This window comes from Eptatretus burgeri, chromosome 1, assembly GCF_056783735.1.
Source record: "Eptatretus burgeri isolate ZD-2024b chromosome 1, Ebu_testis_v1, whole genome shotgun sequence".
NCBI classification, from domain to species: domain Eukaryota; kingdom Metazoa; phylum Chordata; class Myxini; order Myxiniformes; family Myxinidae; genus Eptatretus; species Eptatretus burgeri.
This window is the reverse complement of record NC_140961.1, coordinates 56116963-56144897: the sequence shown is the minus strand read 5'-3', so window position 1 is coordinate 56144897 and position 27935 is coordinate 56116963. Positions and strand designations below refer to the sequence as shown.

Below are 27935 nucleotides of genomic sequence, written 5' to 3'. Positions count from 1 at the left end.
CGGCTCGCCTCTCGCTGGGGCCCGGGTCGACTCAACGCGAAGACCACATGAGGTGGGCAGGTCCGAGGCAGGTTCTGGTCTTCAGCTCGTCCTTTCCATCCGAGCTGGAGGCCCCAATAAAGACCACTTTGGTCCGATTATTTTGGGTGTGCGCGTGTGTGTGTTTGTGGCACCAGTATATTAAGTAATGAATTGTTAAGTGCCTTGCTGTACATATGTGCTTATTAGTATTTGAATAACTCTGCTCTTTTGTGTTCCCCTCCCTGCCTATTGTTAAATAAACATCCCCATTTGTGAAATGTATCCGCTCGTTCGTGTCCTTTCCTCCATTGGCTTTGCGTGCTGCGCGTTGGAAAATTAACCAGGCTGTTGCCGCTCTAATGGGACAATTGGACCGACACATCTCGGCGATCAACCGCTCGGGTCACACACAGTTCGAGTAGGCTAAGCGGCTCATTCCGTACGGGTGCCATCGAGGGTGTGGAGACTCGGTAAATTGCCACGTGGAAATCTAGGTATTTTGAAAATTGGCAAATAACCCTGTACCACGTGGCAGAAATATTGATGCTTCACGGTCCAATAAGGGACCCATACCTTTTCGGAGTTTTCCGAAAAGATACGATCTAAATTACAGGTGATCGGCGGAGCCGACTCTACTGCTTCACCTGGCGGTCGTGCTCGCAACCGATAACCGGCCCCGCAACAATATTTTGTCCAGTCCTGCAAAACTGGAGGTTTATGGAAGTGGCAAGGTGATTTGTGTTCTAGTGTTCGAGTATATAATTCAGTTTAAATAAAACAAGTAAAAAAGATATAAAATGTTATCGCCCCCGTTGTTTTAGTAATTTTGCTGTGTGGAGTTAAAGGGCAAGCCCATATTTATGCACAACTAAAATGGCCGCCAGTCTACCAGTCAGCCATCTTTGATCAGATCGCAAAATAGAGGGTCACGTGTACGGCATAATGTACTGTGCTTGTGCCAAGTTTGAACAAAATCCGACAATGGATGTCTGAGAAATGGTTGGGGACACATTTAAGTGGCAAAATGGCCACCAATCAACCATCTTGGACCTGATCTCAAACAAAATGACATGTTTATGTAAGCCATCATTCATTATCTGTTTGCCAAGTTTGAACAAGATCGGTCAATGCATGTCCGAGAAATGGTTGAGGATGTGTTTGACACCGGGTTTTCTTTTACAACTAAAATGGCCGCCAGTCGGCCATCTTGGATCTAATGTTGAAAGAAAAGTGACGTGCATATGTATAGCATCATGTGTTGTATTTTTGCCAAGTACGAATAAAATCTATCCATATATGTGTGAGATATGGTTGAGTATGCACGCGCGCACGCACCCGAAAATCGATACCAAATCCAAAAGCCACCGTTTTCGGACTAAGTCCAACGGGGGCTAATAAACTTTCCCCTAAACACTAAGTATCCTGTTGAGAATGTTTTAAAAAAATTTTTTCACTGTACTGCCAGATAGGCAAGACTAAAAAAAATGCCTTACTCCTCTGTGCGCATACGCACTCGGGATGAGATCGGAATCAGTACAATTTGTCAAATTCAGAGCCAAAGTACAGCTAAACCGCAAGTTCGTGTTCCAAAGATAAAATTCAATTGAAATTAAGTACTGTAGTTCCTCGATTATACAAAGTAAACCAATTACTTAACCCAGCTTTTCGCTTCATGCATGTGGGGTAATCACCAACATTGTATTTATCAATATTGTGCTATGACTGCTTCAACCACATCATCTGTTATGTAGTGATGGTTCTTTGTTCTGTCCACAGATGAAAATTATTTGGGAAGAGCTTCAGCCTAAACTGCACAGTGTGATACAGGGATGCAACGGAACTCCATCATCACCCCTATCTCCTTTAACGCCATCCCCATCGTTCCCTTCTTCCCCCATTCAAACACAACGATGAAGGCTTCTCTAATTCCTCCATTGCATAATCTAGCACCTTATCCTGTCTCACACGATTTCCTCCTCATTGCCAGTCTGACAGTGTGGCTCCCAGTATAGATGTTCTGCAGATATCCCCAAACCTTTTAATGTCCCATCAGGCATTGTCAAACCAGCTTTGACACCCATGTACATAATGTGATTGGTTGCATTGGACATTATTTGACCCCAATGAAGGTCACACTGAGAAGGCTTCGTGGACTATCTCATTCCAAAAGGCACTTTATAAACATCTTTATTACAAATAAGTTACTCTATCAATGCTATCTTGTTTTACTTATAAACATTTGCATGTACATCAGATTAAATTTTTAATTGTAATATTCCTACAGAGATTGGCTCTGAATATGCTGAGCTGCTTATGTTATTTGTGATGTCTTCTTTTTGTTCTTTCATCACAAATATACTTGGATTCCATTGTATTAATAATGCTACTTCCACCTTGCTCCCACTGTCATCAGTGTGTATCATTTGCTTTCTGTTGATCTGTGGTTATACTTTCCCACTGTGTTGGTGATTCTGACCACACAAACTGTGGTGGTGTTCAGCTTGTATCAAGCAACAATATGGAATCTGACTGCTTGGTGCTTATTTACATCTGGACAGTTGTTTTCAAATGCGGACATAATGGGCTGATTATGCCAATGCTAAAATAAAACTTAAAACCACGTTCAACTTTAGTTTGCAATTTTAAAGTAATCTGAACTGAACTAGCTTTTGCAAGCCATAAATAAATATAATTTGTGTTTCATTGCGACGACCTTTAAAAACTTGATCTAAGGCTCATGGAAGAGGTTGCACATAAATTACATGGAGGATAAAGATTATCAGACATCTGTGTACTGTTGTGCATTAATCTTCACTTCGGCCTTTGAGTCTGCAACAGAAATGCTTGGAACTGCCATCGATATTGACTTGGGCGATCTCAGTGCTAGGGCATAAAAAAGGGGGGGACTGGGAGGATCAACCATGTTCTTGGGACTGAGAATTGGTGGAATCGTGAAGGAGAGAAGGGGAGACTAGGAAGAATTGCCATGGAGCTGAGTGATTGGGTTTGGGGTGGTGCGGGGGCTCAATATGGGATGAACTCGCATTATTTAAGAGCAGAGAGTATAACAGGCATTTTGTAAAGGCCATTTTCCCTGCTAGAGTGGGGGTTAGCCTTGTGGGTCCCATGACAATCTTCTCCACTTTGCCCTATTTTCTGCATCTCCCCTTGTTAACCCCCTTACCTGCATTTCTTCTTCCGCCACCTTTTGCCATGTCTTTCTCGCCTTATCAGAGAGTATGTAAATAAATATGGAGCGGGGGGAAATGAGTGAGAGTCTGTTTCTGAGACAGCTGGTGAATCACAGCAAATCCAAGAGACTATTAAGCACTCCCGTGGCTGCCAGATATGCCAGCTTTAACCTGAGTGCCAGGAGGAATGACTAATTACAGTGAGAGGTGGTTGCATACACCACTGTGTGAAGAAGTGTCAGCAAAGGGGATGGGGGTATTATAGTGCTTTGAGGAATTGCAACAGTCAACAATGGCAAATGCATATAGTACAGTATATGGAATTTTCATTTGAATTCCCAGCATCATGAACCATCATTTCAGATGGAAACACTAAATGGCAATACTGTTCAGAAACTTATTGCAACAGCATATTCCCTATTCCGAAATGGAACTGCATGCGGTTTTTGCGCAGACCCATTCAGCCTATTCGTGGTATCTCTCTCGTATACATGTTGCCACTGAACAGCGTTGTGTGTGTGTGTGGTATAGTGTAAACAGTGCCGATAGGAAGTCAACATCCTCTTTCAAAATTTTCACCTTTTGTTACCTTATAGCTTGGAATGAAATTGCATTAACTCAGACTTTTCCCACCTTTATTTACACATCGTAACCCATAACTTCTAAGTGAAAAACAAATTATACAAATTTCAGAAAATTAATTTAAAATACAAAACTAGAATATCTTGGTTGAACAAGTGTTCAAACCCCCGAGTTAATACTTGGTGGAAGCACCTTTGACAGCAATTACAGCTGTGAGTAGCTGTTAGGATCGGTCTCAACATACTTTGCACACCTTGATTGGGCAATATTTGCATATTCTGTAGAAAACTGTTTAAGCTCAGTCAAGTTGCATAAGTAGCGTTGATAGACAGCAATCTTCAAGTCGTACTACAGATTTTCGATTGGATTTAGGTCAGGGCTCTAAATGGGCCACTCAAGGACATTTATTGATTTCGTAAGTATATTGATGACTTCTGTCCTCTGTTTGTGTGTTTGTTTGTGTGTGTGTTTGTTTGTAGGCACGATAACTCGAGAACGGAAGAAGCTACCAATGTCAAATTACACCACTTGATTCAGGAGGGTGATGGCTAGCGCTGATTAGATTTTGGTCAAAATCGGTCAAAGGTCAAGGTCACAGTGAGGTCAAACATAATTCCATAAATTCATGTGGAGAAATGGAGTATTTTTGCTTTGGTCGACGTTACGAGTTTGTTTTAACTTCGATTTTAATTTTGTCTTCGGTTTTTGCGATCGCTTAGGACGCTTAACACTCGGTTGTTGAAATTCTGGTAAAAATCGGATGTTTTGGAGACGTTTTAAGATTGTATAAAAAATATTTCACTCGCCGCGTCACGGCTCGTCACGTGGTGCAGCGCGTTCGAGCAGACGCGGCGTTGAGTCACGTAAAGGTTTTGCGTGTGCGCGCTGACGGTGTTTTCGATCAAGATGTTGTTTAAAAGTCATTTTTTTTATTCCAATAAAAGTTATCGTAGCATGCCTGACTCGCTAAGCCGTCGGAATATGTAAAGATTGTTGGTGGATGGCCGAATATTACGGTTTTGTGACTTTGATAAAATAATATTAAATAATTGCATGGAGAAATGGAGATTTTTGCTTCGGTCGACGTTACGAGTTGATTTTAACTCGGATCGCAATTCTGTTTTCACTTTTGGTAATGGTTAAGTATGCTTAACACTCGTTTGTCGAAATTCTGGTAAAAATCGGATGTTTTATGAGATTTATGTCGGGTGTCGTGTCTGAGGCTTAACTGAAGATTATGCTAATGAAGGGGATTGTAACACATGGCATTACGCGCTCGTTTTAAGTCGATTTCAATCCTGTCTTCAATTTTGGTAACGGTTAAGTATGCATAACACTCGGTTGTTGAAATTCTGGTAAAAATCGGATGTTTTATGAGAGGTTTGGTACAGAATCATCATAGAAACTTCTGGTTTGCATCGCTACCTTCGAGAGACAGCTTTTATTAAACAAGGTCGGAGGTCAAGTTGATGATTTCGTAAGTACCAGTCTATGACTGCTTGTCTTTTTGTTCCTTAGCCACTCCAGTGTAGCTTTGCTGTGTGCTTTGGGTCATTGTCATGCTGAAAGATGAACTTCCGTCCCAATTTCAGCTTTCTTGCAGACGGCAGCAGGTTTTCCTCTTGGATATTTCTGTATTTTGCTCCATCCATTTTCGCTTCTTTCCTAACAAGTGCTCCAGTCCCTGCTGATGAGAAACATCCCCATAACATGATGCTGCCACCACCATGCTTCACAGTAGGGGTGGTGTTGTTTGGGTGATGTGCCGTGTTGGGCTTGCACCAAACGTAATGTTTTGAATTTAGGCCAAAAAGTTCCATCTTGGTTTCATAAGATCACAAAACTTTTGCCACATGGCTTCAGAATCTCCAGAAAGTTTTTTTGCATATGTCAAACGGGACACGAGGTGGCCTTTTTTGAGTAATGGCTTCCTTCTTGCCACTCTACCGTACAGGCCAGACTTGGGAAATGCTTGGGATATTGTCAAATGCACACAGTGACCAGTCAGTCCTTGTCATAAAGGCATGTTCGAAATTAAGCTCAGCAATAACTATATAGGTACACATGGAAGTTGCGCACGAATGGTCAAAACCACAAAAACTAAACCGGCAAAAGTAAGGTTTCACGGTATATGTTTGTAAATAATAAATTAGAACAATGCTATCATCGAGGTGTATCAAGTCGTCTTCACAAAATTGTATTTCACAAGTTTTATTTTTTGGAATATCTTTGGAAACAATTATTAATTCCAGATGTCAGAATAATATGAAAGTATAAAAAGTAGATCATGAGAGTGTTGCAGAAAGTGGTCAAATCTACTTTCCAAGTGCCATCCTCCCCTCCTCCTCCTCCACAAGCTGCTGACCAAAAACCATGGTGAATGTAACATGGAACTCCTCTGAGGAATTGGGCAGGCCTCTGTGTGCCCCAGCGTGTCATTGCGGGGGTCTCACCGAGCTGGATGGCTTATCAAGTGTTACTGGAGTCGATGCAGATCACACGTCCCATTCCATGATAGTTTGTGCCCAGACCTGAGGAAGTGTTCATTCCATGCTCACTTCTTGTAGTCTACACGTTTTTGATCCAAATAACCGCTAACTTGGGGATCTTTTGACCAATCATACCCATCTGACAACAGTTTACAATAAACCCACAGTTACAACTCTTTCCAATCACACAGTTTTACTTTCTTTTTGTTGATTCCATTATTGCATTGTATGTGAGTGAATATAAATAAATGGATGCCCAGTAATTATTCTCTGTTTGAGACCACACATCAGATATTGCTGATATTTCAGTGTGACCACGAGCGGACAGTGGTCTATTTTCACGGCAATTTGCATGAATTTAACTTTCCCTTTTTTTAAATCGATGGACAAAATTATAATGTGAAACATCAGTATTTGCTTCATCGTTGGTCTTCAATTTTGTGTGTGAAACAGCATTCACAAAAACGACTGCGTGAGTTAAACAGCAAAAACTTTTCCTGACTGACCAACCCTTCCTACTTTTAGCAATGCTATGCCAACTGAGGCTGTCGAACACGGACATGAAAGGAATATAAATAACAAAAATAAAAACAAGTGCTGAAGAACTGATATTTCCGAGTGATGCAAGACTTTGGCTTCAAAAACGCACATCTCGACAAATTGCTTAGGATAGCAGGAAAAAAAAGGAATCTATTGAGGATTTGCTGTCCATATAAATATTCATTTTATAGTGGATATATAGCACTGTTGTCTTGTTAATTTTTAAATTGAAAGCATATCAACTGTTGTGGTGAAAAGATGTTATAAGTTTCAGTGTGTAATCCAAAAAGTAGTCATGCTCGAGCTACTCCAGCTGCTCCAATTCCTGCAGGGAATGTTGCACAATATTATCGTGTCCGTGGAAGACAAAGTGTCCGAGGAATTTCTTGCGTCGCAGCAGTAATGGGAACCAATATCGATCATCAGGCCACATCTGCTCAAACGGAATGTTCTCCAGATCAAACCACCGAGGACGCATTTCTGTTTGTAGTGGAAATAAAAGCAGACGTCATTGAACAAGCAGTGTATATTAGCATGAGGTCAAAATTGCACTTCGTATGCTAATTCCGTTACACTATTCGATCAATGTATTTCTGCATAAAGTATTTTTTGAAAGCACGTAAAACGAGATTGTAAAATGCATGAGGAGACTTGAGGCATTTGCATTGGCACTGTTTAAGGCAGAGACCAGTGAGTATGGCCACAGAGCCTGAGATCTTGTATTAAAAAAAAGGGATACCTCAAATGCAAGATTTTTCATCCGTACAGAAGGGAATGTGCTTGGGATTGGTGGTGATGTTGCAGCTTGCTGTTAGGGTGTCGCCAATCATGATGGGCAATTTGTGTGACTTTATTTTCCCGAACATTATTTTCAATAGCAGTCAATCTTTGGAGCACAGCCTGGTGTTGGCTCAGTGGTTAGCATGGTGGATTGGGGTCCTAAAGTCCTGAGTTCAAGCCCCGTTGGGCCACTGAATTAATACATCAGGGGGTTGACTCAGCCTGTCATCCTTCCGAGGTTGGCAAAATGAGTACCAGTCTATACTGGTAGAGGCAGTGAAGGTGCTACTACAAGGCCAACTAGACACGACCTACCTTCACTCATTCGATCCTCCCATCCAAGGAATTAACTTCCTCAGTTTCTTCAAATTAATTCTTCCATCCAAGGCTTTAAGACAGCTGTTTGTCACCATCTCAGGTCATCCCCCTTCCACAACCATATGTTCTACCCTCATCAACTCCACTCAAGCCCACCGCTTTCTAGGTTTCCTTTTTTTCCCACTTCTGTGATTAAAAGTTTGCGGCTGTCCTTATTCACCCATGTCCTTCATTACCAGCTGTATCCATCCATTGCAGATGTATCTGTCTTGTTCACCGAACAGCTCAAATCCACTCATCCCTTGTTTCTCCAGGTCTCCCTCTATTTTGTCCTTCAATCCTGTTGGCGGTCCGTTCCTCCCCCTCCCTTTCCATTGTTACTTTTGTTGTGTTATGTCCTGATCCATTCTGTGTTCTCGCTTCTCCACGACCCTCAACACTTCATAGAAAAAGTGCTATTTGTTGTAACGAGTGTTCCTTTTAATGATGTAAAACAAACAACAGATTAAAATGCATCTGAACAGAGCCCCATGTGTTTTCAGGTAAAACTTTGAGGATGTTGAGCTATTTTGAAGCTTTAATAATGGTCATGGGTGCTCTGGCAGTGTGGTGTTAATTCTTTGAGATGGATTTCTGATGCATACTTCACACAGGGATGGGTGGGGATCATGTTTGTATGAAGGTAATAAATAGATGGCCATTTAGAATAATTGTGGTTGATGTTGGGAAGCTTAAAGAGAATAACATCGTGACAATTGAGACTCACGATTGCAAATAAATTGTTTATATGAATATGAAGCCAAAATTGGTGAACAGCTTTGTTTATCATTGAAAGCGATCCACATGAATGGGATGTATGATTTGGCCTGTGCTGGGAAATGAGCCTGCAATCCGAGGAGGACGTTGTGTTGTTAATCCCGGGGCACCAGGACACACTTGGAATTTTAAACGACTGAAGGCAAGCTTTATATTTATTTGCAAGATAAATTTAAAATTATGCTTCAAATGTTGTCCGGAAAGGCAAATGAGATCGGGCAAGTTTATTTATTTATTTATTTTGTTCTAGCAGATTAAGGTGCTTCATCAAATGCTCATAAACACCTCCATAATGTGCTACCACGTAAAAACATAATGTGCTACATCAACACGTGCCCATTAACCCGATGGAAACCCAACCATCTTATTTACAGGTTGCTGTGTTTTCCTCTCCACTTGCTCTCCTCTCTTCTGATTCGTTCCCTTGATTAATGAGTTCAAATGTGGACTCCACTATTGGTTTCTTGCCTTTTTCTCCTTCGTTACCTCATTAATCCATGAACTGTCCTATATCAGAAAATATATTACCTCCGCCACTGAAGGTGAAGGAGGTTACATTTTCACCATTTTCTGTCTGTCTGTTTGTGTCCACAATATCTCAAAAAAGTTGTAGACGGATCCAGATGAAATTTTGTGCACAGGTTCGGCGTGCGATAAGGAAGAATTAATTCGATTTTGGTGAAGATCTGGATACGGATCTGATAATTTTTTTTTGGTGATTCTTCACCATTGAGAGATTGGGCCAAAAACGATAGTACTGTATGTTTCGCATGATATTTCAAAAATGTATTGGGCTCGATATGTTCTCATGGGTCAGGCATTACGTGGCAAAGTTATGTGCTCTAACGAGTTCCCTTCTAGTTCCATCTAGTATCGGAAAAAAAAATAACACTTGCCTTTCATCAAATTAAGCTTTCCATGAAATTGCATCGGCTCAACTCCCAGACTATTCGCTCACTCGTTTCCCCCCATAATACAAGTCTGATTGATATATGTTCTTTGTTATTATATAGAAATGCAAAAAAGGGCATAATAATTCTTTCTGGATTTGCTCAATTTGAGATGTGCCCAAAATAGCTCCGTGTTTGAATCGATAAAATAGCAACAAACTTGTGCACAAAATCTCGAAGTTCATGCATTCATGCAGAAAACCATGAATTCTTACCATCAGATTCGGTTGGTTCTCCATCAAAATGATCCGTGCGAAAGACGTGCACTTCAAGCGTGGTTGTGTCCCCGACGAATGTGAACTCTATTCTCCCGACCTTCTCAAGCACCTCCGATTTCAAGCCACTTTCCTCCCAGAGTTCCCTGCATCACGAGAAGCAGTTTTTTCTTTTTCTGTGTACTTTCATTGAATGTTGCACTTTTAGAGGAGAATTATATGACATGCATGTTTCAGTTACGGTGTGCTTTATACAAAAGCTTGCCCCAAGAAACATCATGTGGATGCGAGTTTGTAGAAAACCCTTGAGTGGTGGTTGGAAAAAGAACATGCCGTCGTGCATGTTTTTGCCTGGAGTTTTGCTTCTGTTTTCAGGTCTAACTGTGCTTTCTATGATGCCCAAGACTGGTAAAGTACAAGTTCACACTCCCGAAAATCAAACTCCAAGATCTCCGCATCATGAAATATGCTCTTATAATTATCCCCACGCTTTCTGAAAAAAACATGGGGGGGGGGGATATTGTTATCGGCTCCGTCTGGCCATCCGTTTCGGTATCTTCTCCTCAACGGTTTGGCAGAAATTCACCACACTTGGTAGTTATGATCACCACATGGCAAAAATGCGCAAGAGCAGTATCACTTTTGGCCCTGCCCCCCAGGGCAGACTTAAAAGGTCAAATGCTAAAAAAAAATGCAATTCTGGGAACATTTTTCAGTATTTTTTTAAATGAAACTGTATATGCAATCGATATTGGAAGACACATGAAGCATGTAACAATATCTTTGGATTTGACCTCTGCTTCATGCCCCAGGGGGTGGGGACTTGGGGTTACAGGGGTTAAACAGAAAAAAATGTTTTTAATTTTTTAAAAAAAATTGATTTTGGGTAGTTCCTGGTGAAACATTTTGCCATTTTGCCAGAAATTTGCGATGGCTCACCATTGACTTCGCTCAAGTTTTACTTGCTAAAACTCCAAACTTTCCCCCAAGATGTATGTTGAGGAAACCGAGTCGCTCCATTGGAAGAGCGGTCACCAATAAGCTGCCTGCTCTGCATTCAATCTCCAAAAGGGGATAAATCAACTAAAAACTGCCGTTCTGAAGAAGTACCAGCAGGAGGCACAGTGTCTCAGGGCATTTCTTTTGGGTGGGGATGCAAAGCCACCTATCCCAACTTAATTTTGACTACAGAAGTTAGAAGTCCCATAGCATCTTTCAGAAAAGTAGGCCACCGTGTCCCAAATTTCCATCCTTTGGGTTAGTTGCACAATTATCACCAACCTGCAGATAGGGATGGTTATGAGACGTGTGTTGGTCCCCATGGGTCAGGAACTATGAACCAGAATAGCACTAAGTTCCTTGACTTTGTAAGAAGTCATGGACTTAGGGTGGCCGGTTCATGGTTTCAGGGCCGACAAACTCATTGCTGGACTTGGTATTCCAACGCTGGCGGTGTGGCGAAGGAAATTGACAATGTCCTCGTTGATGGTCGCTCGAGGATGATCCAGAACTGCAAGGTCTACCGGAGGGCTCAGTTCCTCAATACTGACCACTGGCTTGTTATAGCAACTCTGAAGTTGCACCTTAAATCCTGGAGAATGGTACCATCCCAGCCTAGGCTGGATGTTGGCAAGCTCAAGAATGAGAGGGTAGCTGAGGAGTTTGCGAACAAGCTGAGTGGATATTTGGGGGGTCTGGGTGCTTTGGGGAATCCTGAAGAGGTGTGGAGTGCCTTCAAGACCACCGTCCTTGATGTTGCCGGTGGATGTCTTGGAACTCACCATTGGGCAAAGAAGAATTTTGTCTCTCAAGGGACACTGGATACCATTGACCAGACTCGCAGGGCCAAGCTGAATGGCAGAGCTGAGCTGTTCAGGGAGCTGAAGCAAAAAACTGTACGTGCACCAAGGGTGGACAAGGAGGCCTATGTGTGAGGAATCTGTGAAGGGGTAGAGCATCACCTGTGGTCAAGTGATTCTTATCCTGCTTACAGATGAATTCGTGCATTCGGTCATCCAAGCCCATCCCACGGTGTACTGCAGTTAGAGCAGAGGGTGGTAGGCTCTTGACAGAGGAGTCTGAAGTGAAGGCCCTCTGGGCCGGTTACTTTGAGCGGTTGTACCAGGCTGATCCCCCAGCTGTCGAGTTGGATGTCAGGTGTGTTCCAATCACTGTTGCTGACCCTCCAATCAACTGTGGTCCACCTTCGCTTGTGGAAACACAGGTTGCGGTGAATGGGTTGAAATGGGGTAAAGCTCCAGGGATCTGTGGCATCCATGATGAACTTCTCAAGGCTGGTGGAAATGCTGTGCTCGTGTCGTTTCATGCAGTTTTGTGCTCTGCCTGGAACACAGGCATCATCCCAACTGACTGGAAGAGGGGCCTTGTTGTCCCTCTATGGAAAGGGAAGGGTGAGAGCCAAGACTGCAACAACTACCGAGGGGTGACGCTGCTCTCAGTGCCCGGCAATGTCTTTGCTCGGATAATTGTTGATAGGGTTCACCACCATCTGTTTGAGCACCAGCGTCCAGAGCAGTCAGGCTTTACACCAAAGAGGTCAACGATTGACCGTATCCTTGCTCTTCAGGCCCTCACTGAATGCAGACGAGAGTTTCAGCAGGGGCTGCTTGCAGCCTATGTTGATCTCTGTGAAGCGTTTGATTCAGTGAATCAGGATGCCCTCTGGAGGATTCTTGGTCTTCATGGGGTGCCACCAAAGCTGATCGATCTGATGTCTGAACTCGACTCTGGTACTGAGAGTGCTGTGAGATGTGATGGTACCATCTCTGACTTATTTCCATTTGTTACTGGAGTTTGTCAAGGGTGTGTACTGGCCCCCACACTTTTCAGCCCTTGTATGGACTGTATTCTAGGGAGGATGTCAGAGAGATCAAGCTGCGGTGCATCGTTTGCGAATGTCAAGATATCTGACTTTGATTTCGCAGATGATGCAGTCATCTTTGCGGAGACTTTAGATATCCTTTTGGGGGCCCTCGAGGTGCTGAATGAGGAGTCAGAGCCGCTGGGATTACGGGTTTCCTGGGTCAAAACTAAGATCCAGGCTTTCGGTGACATCTTGGATGCTGCTGTCCTGTTTGTACCTGTTTGTGGTGAGGATGTTGAGGTCGTGGAGAGATTCACTTACCTTGGCAGTGATATTCATGTCTCTGCTGGCTGTGAGTCAGAGGTCAATAGTCGTCTGGGTCGGGCCTGGGGAGTCATGGATTCACTGGATAATGGGGTGTGGTGCTGCCGGTACCTGTGCGGGAGGATGAAAATCCGAGTCTTCAGGTCATTGGTGCTTCCAGTCTTGCTCTATGGATGCGAGACTTGGACTCTGACCAAGGATCTGAGACGGAGACTTAATTCCTTTGGTACCAGGTCTCTTTGGAGAATCCTTGGCTATCGCTGGTCAGACTTTGTGTCCACCGAGCGGTTGCTGAGAGACTCAAATGAGATTTCTTACCTGCATAGTCCATGAGCGCAGCTGCGGCTGTTTGGACATGTGGCTTGTTTTCCTGACGCTGATCCTGCTCACCAGATTCTCTCAGCGAGGGAGTCTCGTGAGTGGAGGAGGCCAATTGGCCGAACACGTGCCTCGTGGTTGCAGCAGGTTGATGGGCCAGACATCTGCCTGGGGGATGGCCAAGCGGAGGCCCCTGGAGTACCGGCGGAAAGTGGACGCAGCGACGCGCTGCTCTGGCGCATGCTCCCATACCTGACCTGACCTACAGTTGGTGGGAATGCTTAGTTTCGGAAAAGGCACACATTCTACCTGCACCTCAATTATTTTGTTTCATCCAAACAAGATATTTGATCTCGTAAAAATATGAATTTATAACTATGCCTCTGGAGATTATTGTTAAAAAAAGAAAAAGGTGAGCTTTAAACATTTCTAAATTTTAAGATCGTGTCTCAAGTCGTGTCAGCATTGCAACCCATGCTTGTAAGTATCACAACCACAGCTATTACTGAATCCATGAAACAAATGGTCTGATCTGATGGGGGTGCTGGTGAGAGACAGAGAAGAGTCTGACAAACATTTGGCAGGACTCATCCCAGCAGTGCAGCTTCAAAGATTTAAATTAGATCATCATTAGTAGTACTCGAGGAAAGACAACATCCAGGTGTTTGGTGTCCCTGGAGTGCCAGGCGAAGATACAAACCAGTTAATTGTCAACCTTGCTGCTGATGGTGTTGAAATTACAACACTTGACATTGGTAGCTCCCATAGGATCCTAGCCAGGGGTCCGTCAGAATACTAATTTTAATAGGCCTGGTCCTATCATCACTAGATTTGTCTGCAGAGATATCAAATCTAAACTGATGAAAAAAAAAAGTACATACATGAAAAGGATAAACGAAACCAAGTACACGTAAATGATGACCTCACCCACCTGAGAAGCAACTTGGTTCGCAAGCTGAGAAGAGATCCTGACGTGAAACGAGTGTGGACGGTGGAAGGACAGATTTACTGTCTGCACTCCGTTGGTGGAAAAGAAATATAAAGAGTTATCGATTCACCGGACAACCTATTCAGCAATGAATGGCGAGAAAGTAAAGTCCATGGCCTGACTTTCACCTGGATGGATAGGCCAGGCCAGGGCCGACCCCTTTTAATGTACCAAATGCCGGTTGTGTTCCGCGTGACAATATTGATGTTTATAGCTCGTGTCCATGTTAAAAGGATAACTCATTCCGATCACTGTTATGCTCTAATCTGTTTACACCCATCACGTTGGTGGGTCTCAATGTGTGTGGTGCTGCAAGTAAAGCTAAGCATAGCATTGTTGATGTTTATATAAAGGATTTTGATCTTGTTTGATTGGCTGAAACCAAAACTGACTCATTTAAAGAGGATTTCTTTCCAAACTTCCGCACAGTGTTGACGGAGAAGTGTCCGACTCATAAGTTTGGTGGGGTGCATGATCTTTATATACTGGTAAAAGATATTCACTTTGACCATATTTCATAAATTCCGGACACCTTCTCAGAAAACATTTTATGGCTGAAGGTAAACATAACAAGGCAGCTTTTCACCTGGAATTAATTATTGGTGCTGTATATATTCCGCATAAGGATTCTGTGTCCCATCACAGTCTTTTTAGATCCTTGTGGAGGATCTCGAAGTCTTACTCACGTTGCTGTTCTTCATCTTCTTCTTGTGGACTTTTTTGTTTCACAGCCTACAGTTTTCATTGAAACTTCCTGAAACTTGGCATATACATGTAAAAACACCCTGCTCAGACAGTAACCATCTCCGATTTGGAAAATTCCTCCAATAAAAAAAGTTATGACGTCAAAATATCTCCGCTAATGGAAATCGCCTAAAAATTATCTCCGAAACAAGGCAAGCTTTTTGAATTCTGTTTGCGGGAATCGAACAGGGCATTAGCAGAGATGAATTACCGCACATATGAGATATCACTATGACGTCATATCAATTTTTATGACGTCATTCCTATTTTTTGACATGTTTTGTTTCACAACCCAGAGTTTTCATCGGATTTTCATGAAACTTGCCATGTATATGCAGAAAGCCCACGCGCAGGCAGGAACCATCTCCGATTTTGGAAATTCTTCCTAGAAAAAAAGTTGACGTAATAATATCGCCGCTAATGGAAATTGCCTATACCATTATCTCCGAAACTAGGCAAGCTGTTTGAATTTTGTTTGCGGGAATCAAGCCGGGCATTAGCACAGACAATAAATTTATCGCAAACCTGATACATCACAATGACGTCATATTCGCTTTATGATGTCATCATTAAGAGGATGAGGATCTTAACTCATTTGAACTTGTTTTAAGTGGTGAAGCCACTTAAATATTTGGGTATGTCCTTCCTTCCATCTGTGCATCCATCAAAAATGAAGAACTTTTCTAACCCACAGTGTTTAATTCTAATGAGTTATGAAGGGTAATTATCGTGGGTTCTAAAGGGTAATTCTATAGTAGAATTCAAAAGGGTAATTCTAAAGGGTTCTAAAGGGTAATTCCAAATGGTAATTCTAAAGGGTAATTCAAATGGGTTTCGTTAGTTTCTAGGCTTTGCCTTTTCATAATAAAAATGCCAAAATGAACCGCTTCTTTCGGACATGGATGCGATTTTTATCTGATTGCAGAAGACATTTTGAACTTTGGGTGCTATTCTGACATCCCCTTAATATTAATTGGTGACTTCAATTCAAGAACCAGTCTTTTAAATGACTCTTGATATTGAAAAGTCCATTGCTATTGTTGCTGGTATTGATGATGTTAATGATGATACGGAAGACCAAGAAGGAACCTGAAGAAGGAAAGAGCAAAGATGGAGTCATCAGGAGGAACCTGCATAGGATTTGGGTTTCAGCCGCTACTCCACAACTCTCAAACCCATCCAGGCACAGCCAAGTGAGCCTTACAGAAAATTTTCTGCAAGAATTCACTTCTACTGAGAGAGAGAGAGATAGATAACGAAACCAAGGAATAGAGAGTAAAGGAGATGAAAGAGAGGAAAAAACAAGAATTAAAATGATGAAAGAGAATTGTGGAAAAAAAAAACATTGTTTTTAAAATTAGAAAAAAAATGTGAAGGGAACAACGAACAAAGATGTCATGAAGAACCCACACAGATAGATTTCAGCAGTTACTCCCCAGGCTCAAACGTAGCAACATGTATAAGATATCAGAGGTCTGTCAGTGGGGAAGCAACAGTCCAGACAGCATCAGGATATGGTACAAACATAATGAAATGGAAGACCAATAAGGAACCAGAATAAGTAAAGAGCAAAGATGAAGTCATCAGGGGGAACCTGCAGAGGATTTGGGTTTCAGTCACTACTCCTCTAAAGGGTTCTAATTTTGTTTGTAAAAACCTATTCGATAGCATTCAATGGAATGACCTATTCAATAGTAAACAAAATATTGAACTGCTTGGGATATTGGGGTCCCAAATGACAGATTTAATCTTGATACTGTGATCAATAATAATGGTTATGAAATTATGGAATTATGCAAGAGTCTTGATTTGCAGTTCGTTAATGGTGGGTTTGGTGCCGCCTTTGGTAAAGGAAATGACTCCGATCGTAAACCTAATGGCGAGAGTACAGTTGATTACGTGTTGGTGTCACCGTTTCTTATGTCCAGAATTGTAGATTTTTATAGTTGGTTTTCATGACCGATGTTTGTCTGACATTCATAGCCCTGTATAATTAACCATCAAATGCTGTACTGGTCGCTCTTTTTGTGATTTGTCTCATCAGGCTACTGCTGTCGATCCGAATGACGATTTGTTTAATGTTAATCATTTTATGAGGCGGGTTAAATGGCTGCCTGAACATGCCGAGGAGTAAGTATATGGATTATTCTTCTTTTAATGCCAAAAATCTTGTGTACTTGTCAGAGAAGCTTAATAATATACAGTACGATTCACGAGATCAAGATAAGCTTGATGAACTCGCAAGCTGCTGGGTTTGATCAAGGATAAATCTACATCAAAGATACGAACTAATAAGCAGTGCAAGCCCCATAGGACTGGAAATATTGTTGATAACAAGCCATGGTTTGACCAAGATTGTCATGCAAAAAGGTCTCAATATAAAAAAATAAAAATAAAAACTCAAAAAGAAAACATTTCACAGCTAAAACTGAAATTAAAAACTACGCAAGACACTACAATTTTTTTTTATCTCTGCTGAATCTAAGACCTTTTACAAAGACCTGCATAAAAATTTGATAGAAATGAAACAAAATAATCCAAAGTCTTAATGGGAAGTACTGAATGGAGCATGCTCATACAAAGTGAATATATGAAAGATTTCTTTGGATAATTTTGTTGAACATTTCAAGAAACTCAGAAGTCGAATGATAGTGGGTATGCTAATGATGTAAATTTTGATCGAAGGACCAATGATCAGTCTCTGAATGAATATATTAACGGTGACTTTTTGGCTGAAGAGCTTTTGCCTTTAATACCCAAATTCAACAATAACAATTGCCTTGTGGCATTGATAGCATCATTAACGATTTTTTTCTAAAATTGCCCAGTTACTGTAATCAAATGCACAGTTGAGTTATTTAATTTGGTATTGAATCACTGGGAATAGTTCCCAGTGACTGGTCCATTGGTATAATGCTGTTGCATAAAAATGAAGGATCTATTGATCCAGAAAATTACCGTGTGGCATAACTCTTTTGAGCTGTTTACTGCAGCAATAAATGCTAGACTATTATCAATTCTACATAGAGGGATGTGGTATCTTAGGTGATGAGCTGTTAAGGATTAGAGAAGGGTTTAGTACCCTCGACCATATATTTGCTCTGCATTCCATAGTTTATTTGTATTTATCCCACTGCACGAGGTTGGTACTGTGCCTTGTTGACGACAAAAGGCATTTGACTTGGTCAATAGATCTTCTCTATGGCAGAAACTGATTTCACCAGGGTTGAATGTTAAGGTTAACAATGTTGTCTGTAATGCATACTTGAATGCTAAGTCCTGTATTAAGAAAAGTTAATTCTCTCCAACTTCTTTTCATGTAATGTTGGTGTATAGCAGGGTGAAAATTTGTCCCCTCTTCTCTTTGCCATTTATTGAAACAACTTTCAATCCAATATCTTTGTCAGTCATCATTAAAATGGTTTAGATTTTGTTGTGTATAATATGAATAATTCCCTGAGCGATAGTGATAAAGAAGTTTTTCTCAGACTATATGTGCTACTTTATGCTGATGGCACAATTGTGATGACTGAATCTCCCGAGGAACTTCAGTGTGCGCTTGAATGCAGTTAGGGATTATTGTGAGCTTTAGCATTTGACTTTTAACATATCAAAAACAAAAGTTGTCATATTTTTCAAGAGGTAAAGTCTGAAATTTTTCAAATTTTATGTTCGGTAATGACAAAATTTAAGTTGTGAGAGATTGTGTATACATGGACTGGACTTTTAACAACAATGGGTCCTTTAATAAGGTCATTATGAAACTAATACCTCAAGCAAAAAGAGCAAAGTTTTCCTTTTACAGAAAGCACACAGATTGAATTTATTTCTTTTTGTATACATTGTTGAGGCTCATATGAGAGCTAACACACAACGCACAACACGGTGGGGGGGGGGGGGGAGGGAAGGACAAAACGGTGGGGAACAGAGCCATCTGTGGAAGAGAGAGGGATGGGGCGGGGAACATTGGGTACAACTCGGCCTGTCATCCTTCAGAGGTCGGCAAAATGAGTGCCAGCATGCTGGTATTCTGTGTCGGAGTGGCGACCCGTCCAGCATTATACCCAATAGCCAAGGAGACTGCTTATGCAGCACCAATGCTCTGCGCAGAGTATGGTCCCAATCTCCTCCTCCTTTACTTCAAACCTTATTTCCTGCAACTCTCTCCAATCCTCAGAGTTAATATGTGCAAATATCTCCATAATATTCCTGTTTCTCATGGTGACTTATTCAAAAGCTACTTTTCAACAGTTCTGTCCATTATGCGAAGCTAATGCTACTGGTGATGAATTTCACTATCTTCTTGTCTGTGCAGTGTTAAATGAAGCTCATGAGAAGTGTTTGAAATATCATTCTCAGTGAATAAAATGAATGAGCTAATAAATGTAGGTAATATTGGATAGCTTGTTCATGTGGCAAAGTTTATTGGTAGCATATTATCCAGGTTCGAATATATTGTAATTTTATTTGCTGTCAGAGAAATTTTGGATGTCGAATCGTGCTTCAAAATACATTATACAGTGTCTATAAAAAGTCAACACCCCCTTTCAATATTTTCCCCTTTTGTTACCTTGTAGCCTGGAATTAAATTACATTAAATCAGACTTTTTCCACATCGTAACCCACAACTTCAAAGTGAAAAACAAATTCTACAAATTTCAGAAAATTAATTAGATATACAAAACTACAATATCATGGTTGAATAAGTGTCTGCATACCTCAAACGGGACTCAGTGAGCTTTTTTTGAGTAATGGCTTTTTCTTGCTGCTCTACTGTACAGGCCAGACTTGTGGAGTGCTTGGGATATTTTGTCACTTGCACACAGTACCAGTCTTTATCATAAAGGCATGTAGCTCTTTCAAAGCTGCCATTGGCCTCTTTGTGGCTTCTCTGATCAGTCTCCACTTTGCTTGGTCATCCAGCTAGGAGGAACGGCCTGATTTAGGCAAGGTCTTGGTGGTACCATATGCCTCCCATTTCTTAATGATTGTCTTGACTGTGCTCCAAGGGTTATTCAAGGTCTTAGGAATATTTTTATACCCATCCCCTGCTCTGTGCCTTTCCACAACTTTATCCTTGAGGTCTTTTGAAAGCTCCTCGGTGCTCATGGTTGAGTCTTTTCTGTGAAATGCACTACCCAGCAGAGGAAACCTACAGGAACAGCTGATTAACCTCCACCATCTTCGAAGATGGATGAAGGTTACCGTTTTCACCACTTTCTGTTTGTTTGTGAACAGTATTATGGAAAAACTCCTTGACGGATTTTTTTTTCTTTTTTTTTTTTTGTATACCTTGGTCGAGGCTCGTATGAGAGCAAACACACAACTCACAGCAAGGAGGCATGAGACAAGAGGGGCGGGAGTGGAAGGGACAAAACAGTGGGGAACAGACACATTAGGTGAACTGTGGAAGGGAGAGGGATGGGGATGGGACGGGGAACATGGCGAAGAGAAGATGGACATTTCAGGGACTTTCAGGAAGGAAAGCAGGAGAAATGAAGGAAGTGGGCTTGGGTGGATTATCGGGGGTAGAAAATATCGAGGATTTGGATGGGGGAAGATAAGAGGTGGTGGTGAACAGCTGTTTTGAAAGTCTGGAGGGAAGAATGGGAAAGAATAGAGTGAGGAAGTTTATTCCAAAGGCGGGAAAAAAGAGGAATGAAAGAGTGAAGATGAGCAGTGATTCGTGATTTTGGTAGTTTTACCAGAAGGGGGTTGTTGGCGGACCTTGAGCGCCCTGTGGAAATGTGGTGGGGACAAATCGCAGAGAGAGCAGGGGGGGGCAAAGCTGGAGAGGAGTCGGTAGAAGACAGAAAGACCACCGACCAACCTGCGGTGATTGAGTGAAAGGCCCAAAGACTCAGCTTCATTGCGGGAGATGCCGATGATCTTAAATGCCCTGGTTTCGACAGCGTTAAGCCGAGAAAGGTGGGAGGCAGGAGCACCAGCCCAGAGGGGAGAGCAGTACTCCATCAGGCTACGGACAAAAGCTTTGTAAGTGGTCAGGAGCTCAAGAGGGCCGAGGAAGGACTTGGCACGACGGAGGATTCCCAGTCGGCGACTGGCTTTTGAGGCGAGGTTGGAAATGTGACTTTCCCAGGAAAGGTCATGGCAGATAGTGAGACCTAGAAGCTTGAAAGAAAAGACTTCTTCCAGAGGATTGTTGAGAAAGTGGATGGGGGGTTTTGTAAACGGTCCTTTCGAAGAGACATAGTGAGAGTGTGAGATTTGTCTGGATTGAAAGACATGTTCCACGTGTTGGACCAGTTTGTGATTTTATCCAGATCTGCAGTGAGCGAAGAAGCTGCTGCTTGCCGGTCTGAGGGATGACAGATGGTACGGCAGAGGGTGGAGTCGTCGGCAAAGAGAAATAGAGGATTTTCCAGAGAGTCCGAGAGATCATTGATAAAAACCAGAAAAAGAACAGGGCCCAGAACGCTACCTTGAGGAACTCCAGCCTGCACAGGAAGAGGGGATGAAAGAACTCCATTTAGGGCCACACGTTGACTGCGACAGGAGAGGAAGTCTGCGAGCCATGAGTGGAGATGGCCTTGAATACCATGGGAAGAGAGTTTGGTGAGTAGGGCAGGGTGCCAGACTGTGTCAAAAGCACGTGATATGTCCAGGGATACGGCTCGGATTTCCTGTCTGGCATTGAGGACCTCCATCCATTGATGGGAGAGCAGAAGCAGCATATCCAGGGTAGAGTGACCTGGTCTGAAACCAAATTGATGATTGGAAATCAAGCCATTGGAGAAGAGGAAGGATTTCATATCTGAAGCGATGATGGATTCCATCACCTTGCTGATGATTGGGAGAAGGCTGATTTCGAAGAAGAAGGATTTCGACGAAACTTGGTGGGGGGGGGTTAGGTCTGGTCCAAGGATCATGCCATTAGATTTTGGACTTGGTCCAAAATCCAATATGGCCGCTATAGCGGCCAATTTGAAAAAAAAAATTTAATTTTTTTTTTTTTTGCATTTCTACATGTTTTAAGTGATTTCCAACACCCCCCCCCCCAAAAAAGAAATTGTTAGAGAAAAGAATTTGCTAATTTTTTTTCAACAAAATTTCGATTTTTTTTTTTTGCATTTCTACATGTTATAAGAGATTTCCAACAAAAGACATGCCAAAATTATAATTGCGGCTGATTTTGCAACTTCAGGTGGATATACCCACGTAAAATCAATTTCTGTCTCAAGGAATCTAGTTATGACGAATGAATTGAGTATGTAAAAGTTAAAAGTAAAAGGGAAAGTTGCAAACTATAACTCTGTGAGCACTGTTGACATCAAATTGAATGAAGGATATCAGGTTCACTTGAGTGACGAAGCAGTATTGGCGGCGGAGGTTTTGCACTCTACCGAGTGCTCCCCCTCTAGTTTTATTCTGAAACCATCAGAATTACAACAATTTAACACAGGTGGAGGCCAATTAACTAGGTGTGTGATTTTGAAGGTGATTGGTTACATGTGAGCCAATTATTTGCAATTGCTATTATAAGGGAAGTGGACACTTATCCCACAAAGATATTCTAGTTTTGTATTTTTTAATTGATTTTCTGAAATTTGTCAAATTTGTTTTTCACTTAGAAGTTGTGGGTTATGATGTGTAAATAAAGGTGGAAAAAGTCTGATTTAATGCAATTTCATTCCAGGCTATAAGGCAACAAATGGTGAAAATTTTGAAAGGGGGTGTTGACTTTCTATCGGCACTGTATGTGGTTATCGGTATCCAGATGTCACTCGTTTTGTGGACACTTGCATTCTTATCTTTTCTTTACTCTCATGCCCTGGAATAGGTCAAAGAGTGAATAAAATCAATTAACTCATGCATTCATATCAACACCCACCGCTTTGCAGCATCTTCAATACTCTCTCCCTGCTCAACCTTTCCACCAAAGCCGTTCCAGCGTCCTGCGCCAAACCCGCGTTTTTTCATGCCAAGAAGAATTTGTAAGGGCCTCAGCACCATGACAAGGGTGAGAAGTTTGTTTCCCATACCTGCCAGTCACATGCAAGAAGAGATGAGTAAACATGGGCAAAAATAAGACAATGAGATATAATCAAGAGAGTACATGCAGAAGGATCTGCAGAAAAGAGCAATAACCCTGAAACATACTTGAAAGCCAGAACAGATTGCAACAGGTTTACAAAAATATGCCACCGATCAAAATAAAATCGAAGGGGATGGCACCACTGTGCGTAATTTTTTTTTGCGATTTACAAGAAGTAACATGACAACTTCGACTAAGCTAGCAGCTTTTATTATACATGCCTGTGCTGTCTGTGCTGTGTGGTTTCTTTGGGGGGGGGGTTGGTAAATCTCAAACTCTTTGAAGGAGTGGCAGGGTACCAGCTCCAAATTGTGAACATTTCCATGGCCGACATCCAACCCTGGCCAAATCACCACTCCATTGCAGGGTGTTGTAGGTTTATGAAGGACTTTGAAATTTAGCCAAAGTGATGGCGATAACTCGTCCACTCCATGTCAAAAGAGAATCTTTAATCTTTAAAGTCAACCAGATATTGCTAAATGGGTCTCCAGCCGAACATGCACTCATTGATGTTTTTGGGAACATCAGTGGCAGGAAAAAAAGGTTTTACCAGAATGGTGACCATAAGGGATTTGGAGATGAATGAGGGTTTTAAGCCCAAATATCTAAACGACTTTAACGTGAGCATGCAACAGCATCAATGAATTAGAAAATTAATGAGTGTCATTTCGGTTGCCCTTAGTAACTGAACGAACTACCTGGTAAATTTGTTTATAGTGCAAAAGCTGCTACCCAGACTCTCACCACACTTTTGACGGGAAAGGGTGGGGGCTGCAGTAGTACTGTATGCAAGTACAGTATAATGGAAATTGATTGTTTGTCTTTGTACTGTCGCCTCCACCCTAGTGGGACGGCGTTTTGTAATTGGGTTGGGTGAGTGACAAGGAAGAATTCATTCAATTTTGGTGAAGATCCCAATCCGGATCCAACTACTAGAAGTTTATAAGTGATTCTTCACCATTGAGAGACAGGGCTAAACCGATATATAGCACAATATCTCAAAAAGTTATGGATGGATTTGCACAAAACTTGGTGGACAGGTTGGGTGTGTCGCAAGGTCAAATTGATTCGATTTTAGTGAAGATCCAAATCCGGATCTGGATATGAGAATTATTTAACTTTAAAAGTGATTCTTCTCCATTGAGAGATAGGGCCAAAAACGATATAGTACTGTATAGCATATTTCAAAAATGTATTGAGCCCGATATGTTATCGTGGATCAGACATTAATGTGGTGGAGGGATGCGCTCCACCGAGTGCCCTTTTAGTTTCAGGTTTTATTTATTTTTGACCCAATTATCGACATTTTAACATTTTTCACCAAATTTGATGGTTTGTCCAATTAGAACGAAATTGCCCTCTCCAGATAGCTTCGAGCAAGGCACGTTTATGCTTAATTAATATCATACCCCTCCAGGTTAAAGGTCAAGGTGAAATGGCAATCAAAGAAAAAAAAATGCGGTTTTTTTTAATTTATTTTTTGTCTGCTCAATTTTACCAATGCAGAATCTCAAAGACCACTTGGCATTTCAAATATGTTCTTGCATCATAATCGTGTACCCGAACTGAAGTTGTGCACCTGATATTTGATTAGTGTCGATATACTTTTTTTTTCGGATTGTGACCTAATTAACTAAAAACACTTTTTATCCCAAAGGGTCTTCCACACAACGGGGTCCAAGCGCCGCTCGAGTTCTCCCTTTTCTTGTGTGCAGTTCATTTGAACGTCTATTTCTCCATTATTCGTTAACAGAATTCAATGAAAATTGACAAGTATATTCCAGAGACCATTCCCCAGGCATTAACTAACCCAAAGTGCGATTCGGACCCTTTGGGCCGAGAAACGGCCCTTTCAGTCCATTTTCTTAAAATTGTTATTTCTCGGTTATTAGTGGACGGAACGGAACCAAACTTGACAGGTATATTGTAGAGACCATTCCCCAGGCAGTAACTGAGCCCAAAGTGCGATTCCGGCCCTTTGGACCAAGAAACGGCCCTTTCGGCCCATTTTCTTAAAATTGTTATTTTTAAAAAAAAAAAAATTAAATGCGCTTGGTTATGTCCAACACAAAATTAAGTCGCAAATGATGATATGAAACTAGCCTCACTCTTGTGAGGTGTTCTGGTTTCTTTTTATGATGCGATTAAAATCTTACCAAATTTCTAAACTATCTGTCGTCTGTGCTATTGCTCACCTGCGTGTTGTACAAATGAACTCCCACAGGGTATGTTCGCAATTCGAACTTGTTTTGATCAGAACTTGAATAATTTTCCTCTGATTTTCATGATGTTGATTTTCAGATATAGATTGTGGATGGGGACACATTTTCTTAATTTACACTCTATCCCTAAATGTCGAAGGCCAAGGGTGGTCACTGGTCATATGGTGGTCTGTCAAAAAAAGAAACTATGGCCATTGGATCACGGGCAAGTCACAGATATCAAGGTGTGTGTGTGTGTGTGTGTGTGTGTGTGTGTGTGTGTGTGTGTGTGTGTGTGTGTGTGTGTGTGTGTGTGTGTGTGTGTGTGTGTGTCACAGTATGTCCTACCACAACGATCATGAAACGTTCCCCACCTCCTCCAGCGTTGCTATGGCAACGTTGCTCATGATTCCTGCATTGAGGGATCGCATTCTTAAGAGACCTCACATCACTCACAAAAGAAAAGACTTCCATAGTTCTGTTCAGGATACAAATTCTGATCCAATTTGGCGTTCCAGCCTTAAAGTATCATTTTACAATCAGACAATGTGTTGAGAAGCTCTGTGTCCGTCTCTCTGCCCCGTTTCCGTAACCGGCACTGAAGAGGAAGACATAAAGCGTCTCGAAATTATAGAAACCATTGCAAACGAATACAAGTCTGAAGACGACGATGGTTCACGAGCGGTATTTGACGATGTAGATTGTTTCAGAAGTCAAGGATGAGACAATGTGATAATGTTTGACCAAGTTATAAAAATGATCAACATGATGTGGTACGAGTGACAGGTTATTAGCTGCAAAATGTCGAAAACCCGGTTTCGTTCAACAACTTTCAAAATTTGACCTTTGCATAACATATAAAGGTCCCAAAACAATGTTGTGGTCATTAAAATGAGGAAACAGGATACGTGCTATAGCTTATTGGAGTTAGTTCGTCGAAGGTCAAAAACCCGGTTCGATTCTCAAAACTTTGAAAATTTGACCTTTGTGACCTTTAAAGGTCAAAGGTCAAGGATTATGACCTTTGGTGCAAAACTTCCTCTGGAACATTTCAGGAACAATATAATGTCATATAGGCTATATGGCATTTCGCACTCCTCGGATTATCCATACTTTGATGAAATCGGCGTAAAAACAAACTTGAAGGGGGCGCCACGGGCAAGGTGTTCGAGACAGAGCAAAATGGTTTCAAGACTTTAGGTGGGGAATGACCTCAAGATGATGCATAAAAAAATATTGTCATCCGAGCTTTCAAAGTTTGGGTGGTCGTATGATTTTTATGTCAAAATTAGCAATTTTCGAAGTTCGTGACCTTGTGACCTTGACCTTCTTGACCTTGGGACGAAAATGAAAAAAAAAATCGAGCTCTGTGGGGCTATGCAGGTGCCATTGGGCTAACCAAATACCGAAACCCTGCCAGATTCAACAAACCCCATAGGAGAAGATGCAAACTGAAATCGTTCCCCGCTAAAAACACAATTCGCAATTTTCTAAGTTCGTGACCTTGTGGCCTTGACCTTGGGACGAAAATGAAAAATCGAGCTCCATGGGGCTATGCAGGTACCATTGGGCTAACCAAATACCGAAACCCCTGTCAGATTCAACAAAACCCCGAGGAGAAGATGCAAATTGAAATTGGCTACCCCCTAAAAACACGTTTTTTGGGCGTGGCTCCGCCCATAGTGGGCGCACCACGCCCGTTTTCAGGAAAACAAAACTGGATCATGATATAAACCTCCCACCAAAATATCATCAGGATCGGATCAAAAGCCACGGAGCTATGCTCGGGGCAGACAGACAGAACAATAACGAATATCGTGGTCACTTATATTTTTCGTGAAAATATTTTTTTGCGAACCAATAAACTCATCTATCTATAATTCCAGCAATCTCTGTCTGTGACTGCTGTTTCTTGACAACCACTGGTCCGATCTAATTGAAACTTGCCAGGTATATTGCTGAGGACCGGAGTATGTGCCTTTTCAAGGTTTGATATTAATCGGACAAGTGGTTCCCAAGTTATGGCCATTTATTTACCAAACCAATGACAGGACACGGTGCTATGACATCACAACTCTTTCTTTCTTTTTGCACGTACGACCACACACATACGGGCACGCACTAGTTTCTATAAATTACCACAAGCAAGTTCCTGTTTCTCGTCACAACACGATTTATATTCAACGAAAGCGGCATAATGTTACATATCAACTTACCAAAAGTTTTGATTCGTTCCTAGTATTAAGGACGACGAGTGCGTGTCCGTACGTGTGTGGCCGTATGTGCAAAAAAAAAAAAAAACAATTTCAAACCACATGCCAGAAATAACAACCACACAGGCCGTTTCTTCGCTCTCGCGTGCCCGTATGTGCAAAAAGTAAGAAAGAAAGAATTGTGACGTCAATTGTGATGTCATAGCACCGTGTCCTGTAATTGGTTTGGTAAATAAATGGCCATAACTTGGGAACCACTTGTCCGATTAATATCAAACCTTGAAAAGGCACATACTCCGGTCCTCAGCAATATACCTGGCAAGTTTCAATTAGATCGGACCAGTGGTTGTCGAGAAACAGCGGTC

The 27935-nt window shown here is 41.8% G+C and overlaps 2 protein-coding genes across 8 annotated transcripts in view; one reads left to right on the top strand and one right to left on the bottom strand.

The window, feature by feature from the left end:
* The window catches only part of SNX8 (sorting nexin 8), a 69066-nt gene extending 64317 nt beyond the window's left edge, over positions 1–4749 (top strand). For all 4 annotated transcript variants that reach the window (XM_085884973.1, XM_085884963.1, XM_085884979.1 and 1 more), the window contains one exon: positions 1798–4749. In XM_085884973.1, coding sequence (XP_085741099.1) covers positions 1798–1935 — 138 coding nt within the window. In that variant the 3' untranslated portion in view covers positions 1936–4749. The remainder of the gene's footprint in view (positions 1–1797) is intronic.
* A 1240-nt stretch (positions 4750–5989) lies between these two features.
* The window catches only part of NUDT1 (nudix hydrolase 1), a 22925-nt gene continuing 979 nt past the window's right edge, over positions 5990–27935 (bottom strand). For 3 of the 4 annotated variants that reach the window (XM_085885008.1, XM_085884993.1, XM_085885017.1), the window contains exons 2-4: positions 22953–23103; positions 9903–10048; positions 5990–7303 (exon numbers count right to left, since the gene is read on the bottom strand). In XM_085885008.1, the coding sequence (XP_085741134.1) occupies positions 7128–7303; positions 9903–10048; positions 22953–23101 (471 nt within the window). In that variant the 5' untranslated portion in view covers positions 23102–23103 and the 3' untranslated portion in view covers positions 5990–7127. Of the gene's footprint in view, positions 7304–9902; positions 10049–22952; positions 23104–25705; positions 25770–27935 lie in introns of all 4 variants that reach the window. The other variant, XM_085884998.1, reaches the window with a different exon arrangement.